General features: G+C 35.3%; 1 protein-coding gene across 1 annotated transcript in view; it reads right to left on the reverse strand.

Annotated features, from left to right (window-relative positions):
* Positions 1-192, reverse strand: part of ICOS (inducible T cell costimulator) — a 32,836-nt gene extending 32,644 nt beyond the window's left edge. The window contains exon 1 of the mRNA XM_012546436.3: positions 11-192. Within this exon, the coding sequence (XP_012401890.1) occupies positions 11-68 (58 nt within the window). The 5' untranslated portion in view covers positions 69-192. The remainder of the gene's footprint in view (positions 1-10) is intronic.
* Positions 193-9,698: the final 9,506 nt, after the last annotated feature.

Here is a 9,698-nt window from a genome sequence, read left to right on the forward strand (position 1 = left end):
GGACACTCACCTGCTAGAACTTTAGCCTGGAGGCAGAGGAGAACAAAAAGTAAGATGTCTGTCTTCATATTTGCCTGAAACAGATGCTACCACGCTCTCTCAGGATTTTTCAAAGCTGACGGATGAATTCACGTCTTCAGTTGTTTTCTAAGCTCTGGGGAGGAAGTGTGTTATGTGGGGGTTGAGTTGAGAGAAATGCAAAAGCAGTAAGTCAAAGGCTTTCACTTAACTCCCAAAGGCTATATTGGTCTTATTGTGGCTTGTGAAAACCAAAGACACATTTGTCCACAAATTACTGACAGATTAACATAGAGATGATTCTACAAATGAGAACACGTGTTACTGGACTTGTTGCCATAAAGAACACAGGTGTTTCTCTCATTGTTAACTTTATTCCCCCAGACATACTTTTCCTAAATTATCAACTCCTATGTATAACAATATTTTTAGGCAAATAAATGGTGAATATCTCCCTATATTCCCTATATTTTCACATATTCCAAGTTATTCTGTTATTTTTAAAGCTGGGAGAATCTTTGGAGAAAGATAAGAAAAGGAGGGAGGAAATCAGTAAGTCACATTTATATGTATAGAACACTTTCTTCTAATAGTCTCATGGGATGACTAGATAGAAATAAGCACTGGTATGATTTTCTTGGTATTGGGAACTCCTAGATAAAGGAAAAGAAAATTCCCTCTATCAAGGTTAATGTTATCTTCTCTGCAACTTATGGTATTGATGGTTCTGTGAGGCTGTGACTTGCCCAGAGTCACTCAGAGATATCATGAATCCATTCTCAAGTCAACATTCTCTCTTAAGATAAATTAAGCATTAAGCTGTTTTATTGATGAGGAATATGAGTGCCTTGCCAATAGTCACACAGTCTGTAAATATGAGAACTATGTAACTATTGTAAATATGAGAGCATATGAAAATAGCATTGTCCTGATTTTAAGTGTAGTGCTTTTCCCACTATCCTGCCCTACCTTTCACCAATTAGAACAGGTAGAATGTGGAATGGTTAGAGTTCCATTCAATTCAACAAATATTTCATGAATAACCAGTATGAAAGGTGTCGTGATAGGCTCTAGAAATAAAAACTTGAAAAAACAGAAGACATTGCCTCTGGAAAGACAAATAGTAGAATTATAGGAGCTAAAGTGATGAGTAGTCTAAAGCAGAAATAAGGTCCCAATTATCATAATGATGGCCATGAAGATGCTATCAGTAGGCAATGTCTAAGGTTCAGGGTACGATAAATAGTCCAAAAAAAACCCATTACATCAGTCTGCTATTTTCAGTTGGTCTGCAAGCACATGAACGTTTTTATATGTAGAACTGGCCTCTCTCCATCATCTTCTTCTAAAGCCTCTTCAGCTGGAGCCTTCCAGTTATCATAGCCAAAAGGAATGAAAACCTCTAAAAAGTCTTGGAGAAGAGAATGATTAAGTATTTTTGATTATGCCATTGTTTGCTGCTGCTATGATGGTGACTGAGAATGACTAACCAAAATGCTTGCACACATATCTAATATTTTCTTATTGCAAAAGGAAGGGAAGCCTATGGACTAATAGCAATCATATGTTTTGTTTTAAAAACCTTAAGCAAAGATTCACCTATAAATAATTTTATTTTTTCCCCAGTACTGGCAAGTCTTGTCTAATGTCATTAATTGGTCCCATAATAATATGGCATAAAACAATGTTTTATTCATTCAGTTGTATAAATAGAGAGCCGAGATCAAAACTTGTCAGGTACAATTCAAATTACTATGTGTAATAGTGAAGATGAGGACAAAGACCTATTCTGGCAATATCTTGTCTACAGAAAGCTTCTTTTGTGAAACTACATTACAACATGAAAGGGCACATAAAGGGGAGAAGGGAGAAGGGGGGTAGAGACAAATGAATGATGTGCTGTCAGGATCAAATCAAAGGCTAGAAATTATGAGAAAATGGTCTCAGAAAGAGAAGCTATAGGAGGTGAGGAGGAGAAGGAGGAGAAGAAGGAGGAGGAGGGGAGGAGAAGGAGGAAGAGGAGCAAGAAGAGGAGGAGGAGGAGAGAAAGATTTTAAAAGAGGGGAAAGGAAGATGGACTTACTTGGGAGGTGATGGGGGCTTCAATGGATGACAAGAGATGGTCAGGAAAGAGAAATAAGGACCTTCCACTGAATAAGGCTTAAAGCCTTCGGTGCTTTCTACTTTTCCTAAAAGGAAGGAAGTTACAACCCTTAGAGAAAACTTGCATCTGGAGAAATTGGAGAGCATGGACATCAGAAAGAGATTTTCAGGCAAATATAGAAAAGAAATGGTCATCAAGAGAGTATAAATCAGTTGGGTGGTATAATCAAAAATTAGTGAGACCTGTTGAAGACCTTAGCTTAAAAAGTTCAGTCTCCCACTGCATCCAGGGCCATCTCCAGTGGTCCTCATCTGTAGCTGGCCACTGGACCCAAATGGCTCTGGAGGGAAAATGAGGCAGGTGACTTTGCACATTCCCCCTCACTTAAATCCAATTTACTTACATGCCACAGCATCACTTCCCTGATATCATAGGCCTCTTTGAGAACAAACAAGAAACAACAACTTCTGGGAGCAAAGCTGGCCCACAAACTGGAATTGGTCAGTTGAAAAGCTTCCTGTCTCCTTCCTTCCTTTCCTCCTTCTTTCCTTCCTTCCTTCCCTCCTTCCTTTCTTCCCTCCTTCCTTCCTTTCTTCCTTCCTTCCTTCCTTCCTTCCCTCCTTCCTTTCTTCCCACCCTCCTTTCTTCCTTCCCTCCTTCCTTCCCTCCTTCCTTTCTTTCCTTCTTTCCTCCTTCCTTCCCTCCCTCCTTTCCTCCTTACTTCCCTCCTTCCCTCTTTCCTTTCTTCCCTCCCTCCCTCCTTCCCTCCTTCCTTTCTTTCCTCCTTTCCTCCTTCCTTCCCTCCTTCTCTCTTTCCTTTCTTCCTTCCTTCCTTCCTTCTTTCCTTCCTTTCTTCCCTCCTTCCTTTCTTCCTTCCTTCTTTTCTTCCTTCCTTTCTTTCTTCCTTCCTTCCTTCCCGCTTTCCTCCCTCCCTCCCTCTGGCCATGTAAGATTTTATACCCTTACCTATAGATGCACTTAAAAGCATTTTTTTCCTTTTATCTCGTTCTTCTGAACTCTCCCAAGATATCGTTGGGTTTACTAGCTAGAATTTTTTAAAGGACCATGACTTAATTCAAAACCAATCTGATTCTTCTTGATCACCAATAGGTTCCAAGCCAAGCCCCATTTGGTCATTATTTGAGTCCTTATTGATTCAGACGGTGTGTAAATTGCAATCATTTTGCTTTGGCCAGAAACTCTGAAGGTCTTCCACTCCCATATTTATTTATTTATTTTGATTTGGGAGGGACTAGCTGAAAAAAGAGATTCTTTGCTTCCATTGCTACCTAGCTTAATCATTAAATGGGTTTGGCCTCAGTGAAACTAATATCTATGGAAGACTTTATCTTTAAAAGACCAAAGTCTCCCATTTCATTCAGTGCCATTTCCAGTCTTCTTAAAATATATCTTGTCACTGGGACACAGCTCTGGAGGGGAAAGTGAGGGCAGGTGATTTTGCACAGCTCTTCATCACTTAAATTCAATTCATTTGTATGACATGATCCTTTTTGAGAAAGAAGGACAAGCAACAACCTCTCTGACACCTGCAATATTTGTCTTTCATTGGGAGCTGTGGATCAATGGAAAAGGAGAATCCTTGAGGAAAATCTTACAAGGCATTTGTAGGAAACATAGAGAAGTGATACCACAATGGATGCCTTAGAACCTTTAATTGCATTAAGAATGTAGAGAGAAGAGAGAGACTAAAATATTATAAGGGTCATAAATCAGAAAATGAAGATCTAGAATAAACAGAAAGATGGATAATGAAGAGAATAAAAGAAATCATTTTCAGAAAAGGGAACTAAAAATGTGAAAACTAAGAAACAAGAGGAAGAAAGAAAGGGAAAATATCAAATGAGAAGAAGAGCTGAAGAATGGGAAGAAAACTAATGTGGGCAGGGCCATCTTAAAAAAAAAGATTAAAATAAAGTAACTTATGGAACATAGTACTATGTCTACAGCAGAAGTGGCCAAATAGGAAAAAATTCTTTGTATTAAATTTCTCTGATAAGGAATTGATTTCCAAAATATATAAACAATAAATACATCTAAAACTAATAGTCATTCCCAAATAAATGAGTAAAGGATATTAACAAATACTTTTCAAAAGAAGAAATTAAAGTATTCATAACCACAAAAATGCACCAAATCACTAATAAGAGAAATGTAAATCAAAACAATCCTAAGGTTTCACCGCATACACTGCAAATTGGTGAAAATAATTCCCCAAAAGTTACAAGTCAATATTGGAAGATTGTGAAAAGATAGGCATATTAGTGAAATTAGTGAGCTGTGAAATGGCACAAACATTGGAAATTGGAAAACAATTTCAAATTATATAAATAAAGTTACTAAAATGTCCATACGCTTTGAATCAGAGAAGCCAGTACTGAGCTTATATCCCAAAGAAGATTTATATAGTTCAAAATATATGTAGTGGTGTTTTTTGTGACATCTAAGACAATCTAAAACAAAATAGATGCCCATCTATTAGGGAAATATATTTGGTATATTAATGAAATGCAGTAAGAAGTTATGTTTGATAAATGCAGAGAAGCATAAAAAGATCTATATGAACTAATGCAGAATAAAGTAATCCATCAAGAAAACATATGTGCAATGATTACAATGATGTAAATAAATAGAAAAAAATAATACACCAAAAATCAAAAGTAAATATAACAAAATTATAAAGACTAAGCAGGACTCAAATGAAAAGATATGAAAAGGGAGCAACTAAATGGCTCAGTAGACAGCACACTGGCCCTGGAATTAAGAGGATCTAAATTCAAATCTGGCTTCAAAGGTTAACACTTACTTGCTATGTGACACTGAGTAAGTCACTTAACCCTAATTGCCTGACCAAAAATAAATAAAGGAAAGATATGAAAGGATATCCCCAAAGTATCTTTTTTTTGTTAAGATGGAAAGTCCCCAAACATTACATGTTCCATATGTTTTAGACTTTTTCAATATATGGATTATTTCTGCTACCTTTTTCCCCCTCTCCAAAAAAGCAGTATATGTTATATGGAATGGTACATAGAGAATGGGAGGAAGAAGGATACTTTATAATGTATGAAACAGAAATCATGAATTTAAAATTATATATATATATATATATATATATATAGTGTGTGTGTGTGTGTATGTATGTGGTATAAAGAGCTATGTATTAGCAAAGCAAACACTTCCCATGAATGTTTTCTAATAGAGACCTTATGGAAGTCCAATGGGCAAAGAACTTTTCTGAGTAGAAATTATATTGACCAAGTGATAGGCTAGAAAAAGAAAAGTATTCTCCCTGTCAGAGATTACCTCAACCGGTGGACCAAGTTGGAAAAACTAGAGTTATCTAGGAAGTCTCTGAGACCACTCTATGTTGGGAGAGAGGGAGAAGAAAAGGGACACTTTCTTGGAGCTAGAATAGAGTGTCAGCAAGAATGATCTCTGGCAACTGGTCTTTATTTTTTTTGGTTTTGTAATTTGGGGAGGAGACAAATACACTTCATTTTTCAAAGTATCCTTCTCTTGCTCCTTGTTTCAGAGAACTGTTCCTTATAACAAAGAATAAAAAAGAGGGGGGGGGGAGGAAATCAATTCAGCAAAACTAATCAACTCATTGAAAAAGTTTGACATTACATGAAATGTTATACATCCATTTTCTCCTCTTAAAAAAGTATTGTCTTTTCACTTGTTCTCTTGGGATCAAGCTTGACTATAATTTTATTTCATTCAATGTCAATTATTTTATTTTTTTCTATTTATACTGTTATGCATATGGTTTTCCTGGTTCTTTCCCTGGTTCTGTATAATTTACTTTATGCCAGTTCATATGTCTTTCCATGTTTCTCTTTATTCATCATATTAACTATTTCTTACAATATAGTGATATTCCATCAAATTTACATTCAGCCATTCCATAATTAGTGTTGTTAATAATTCTTTTCTATTATTAAAAATGGTTAGAAATGTTATGGTATGTATGGTGCTTTATTTTTGTCACTAACTTCCTTGGGATATATACCCAGCAACAAAATCTCTCAATCAAATGGTTTCAACATTTTTGTCACATTATTTGCATAATTCTGACTACTTTCAAAAATGGTTGAATTCATTCATAGCTCCACCAGCATTGCCTTTTGTGCCTATCTTTCCATAACCCCTGCAATTTTGTTATCTTTTCCATCTTTTGTTATCTTTGCTAACTGAATAGGTATGAGGTAAAATCTCAGAGTTGGTTTGATTTGCATTTCTCTGATCAACTTGTAACATTCTTTTACATGATTTTTAATAGTTTGAGATTCTTCTTTGAACAAATGTTTATATGTTTTGACCACTTATCTGTTGGATCTGGTCATGTTTTAATGGAATTATTATAAAATTGGATTGGCCAAGAAAATGTCACATGGACCATGAGAACAGGAAGTCCTTTGCTTATCTATGTATCTGCAGTGTGCACAGTGCCTAGCACATGGTAAATGTCTAGTAAATATAGTAAGTAAGTCTACCTGTTTGGTATACATTTACCTTTGTACAGTCAGGATTTTAGACACAAAATGGTCTCTTGGACTTTGTAAGAGCTATTCTCCCATTCTACAGCATGCTCACTGTACCACAGTAGTGATTGTAGTCACAGATTGGTGACCCAATTGATCTCCTGATCAGAAATTACTTCAAGCATCATCATTTTTTTTTCTTTTGGGGAGGAAGTAGATGAAGTTTGAAAATCCTGGATATATAAAAATTTCCAAAGAAACAACTAAAACATAAGTCTAAACAAACTTTTTGTTAACACATTGAGGGGGAAAGGCTATAGAAATTATGATTCCATTAAGGTTGAACACAGATTAAGTTGGGAGGGTAAAGAAAGATGTGGAGTTTTATTTTATCTGAATCTCTTTGCCTCTTTAAACAGTTTGGTTTCTTAGTGTTCATAAGTTCCTGGCTAAGTACCCTCTTCTATACACGTGGCCAAACATGATCTTTGAGTAGCCATAACTCTTACCCTTAATTATATTTCATATTGAACTTTTTTATGTGTGTTCTTTCTCATTCCTCTCAAATCTCCAAATACCATCAATCAAACTGCTTGTAGTTTCCAAAATTCAGTTTACTTTTCAACCCAGTAAAAATTTCCATTCACCCCACAGGAAGCCTTTTTTGTTTTATTTTTTTTGTTGTTGTTCATTCTGTGACTTACAAGTGTTTTGATTTGTATATGCAGATGCCCGAGGTGGGAGTATGTGGGATGGAAACTTTGCTACGATGAGAATTGAGTGGAATGTTTAATAATTCTTGCCTTTCAGGCATTCAAGTTCAAAAGCAAATGCTCTCCTAAACTCTGCAGGTGAATACCTATTTCATAGTTTGAATCCCTGGTTTCCTTCAAATTAGTCCCAATACCACATTTTACATGAAGCCTGATATTGTCTCTCCCAATTAAAGGTAAGTTGCTTCGTGGCAGGAACAGTTTTACTTTTTTTTTTTTTTTTTTTTTTTTTTTGCATCTCAATTGTGTAACACAATTCCTAAAACAGAGTAGTTACTCAACTAACATTTATTGATTAATTTATTGATTGCAATGTATTGATTGTGACACTTCCTTCCATGTGCCAAAAGGCTACTAATTTTCAACTTGAATGAAGATGGAATTAGGAATGGGGTTCACAGAATTAAATCCCCACTGCATGTGTGCACACAAACTCACACATCCATTAAATCTAAATGCTTCATTCAACCTTGGCGAAACTATTCAAACATAATTTGCCATCCTCGGGTAGAAAAAGTAAAACTATATGATTGTACACACATGTTCTTGTATCCTAGTTGCATGAAAATACCAAAGGGGAGCACAATTACTAAGGTTTTATTCTCTAGATTATATTGTGACATAGAATATATAGCATCAGAGTAAGAGGGATTTATTTAACTCTTCCAAAGACTTATGGTGTCACCAGTGAAGAACTGTGTCTTTCACTGGATCAGATAGTCAATTCCTCCCACTTTAGCAGACGGATTCTTGAGTTACCATAGTCAAAAGAATGTCACTTGATGGCCAAATCACCTAAGATATACTTTTTGGAATTTAGTTAAACTATTCTCGAGTGACATTTTGTCACTGTCTTTTAGTTCTATCCAGCTCAGTAGGACATTCCAGTGTTTGTTGTGACTTTAGCAGAATTTTTGAAAATACTATCAAATCCTGATGAGAAATCAGCATAAGAATTTAGTGGAACATTAAGGTATACTAGCAATTAACTCAAATTCACTTTTGGTTTATCTCTTCTTTCCATCATTAGTTGTAACCCAAAAGAAAATTGAATTTTAAATCAGCCTTAAATGTTTTGAAATTGTTTGGTATTTTTTTTATCCCCAAAGTAATTGATTTGTCTAAAAATTCCAATATCCTTTTCAGATAAGGCTACATTTTTTTCTAAAGAAGGTAGGAAATCTATTCTACAAGGTGTAGCAATATAAACAGTTAATAGTTAACAAGCAGTTATTAAGCCCTTATTTAGTGCCTGTAATGCTAAGTATAGTAATGTGACTCATTTTGAAATAAACATATAGGAACTTATATAGACAAACAAACATTATCTTTCAAAGAAATCTCAATGGGAGACTGTGTCAATCATTCTTCTAATGCTCAGGACCTTTTCTGAAGTACATCATTTAGAATTATCTTCAGAACTTGTGACTCAGATTTTTCAAAATACTTAATGGTGACAAATCTTTGTCTTTTGGGGCTAGATCAAATTTTTGGAACCACTTAAAAGTCATTCGGAGCCACATCTAATTGACAAGATAATTGATCAAACTGAGAAACACCATTTTCTGCCTAATTCATTAAAAAAAAAAAATAGAGAGCAATTCTGCAATTGTTTTGATCAATATTATTCCACCAAAATGTTGAAATAAACACATAAAATAAGGTTTTGAAAGACAACAATTACTTGGGGTATGGAAGTTCTACACAAATTTAGTGGAAGGGAAAGTCACCACAATTCCTAGTCACTTAAGGCCTTCATGCTCTGCTAGTCCCTAATTTTTTTGGTGGTATGCTCCTGTGCTATGTCTAACCACTGGGAGACTTTGATCTTCCTTGAATACTTATCAAACATTAGTTTTTAGCAACCACTTCACTAATGTACTGGTATATTTTTAGAATAAAATGATGACAATTCTGTAGCCATTAAAATCATTCATTTCCTTCACCATTAGGCTCCTTGAGGATAGAGACTATTGGACACATAACACTGCAGATTTGGAGCTGCCAAAGCCCATAGAGAAAAGTTATTGACTTCCAGCCTACATCATTTTACAGTTGAGAAAACTGAAAGTGCCACACGTAATGTAATTTACCCCCGATTACATATCTGCTGTCTGAAGCAGGATTGAGCATTACTATACTTGAAATGAAAATCATCAAATCCAAGTTATCCCACCTCACTTAATTATGTAATGCTTAAATATAGTAACAATTAATTCAGATTGATTCTTAGGGCAAAAGGTACAGGAGATTAGTCGCAAAGATGCTACATGGTGACCATAGGTTTTCAAAGGATTA

The sequence above is a fragment of the Sarcophilus harrisii genome, chromosome 3, assembly GCF_902635505.1.
Source record: "Sarcophilus harrisii chromosome 3, mSarHar1.11, whole genome shotgun sequence".
NCBI lineage: Eukaryota > Metazoa > Chordata > Mammalia > Dasyuromorphia > Dasyuridae > Sarcophilus > Sarcophilus harrisii.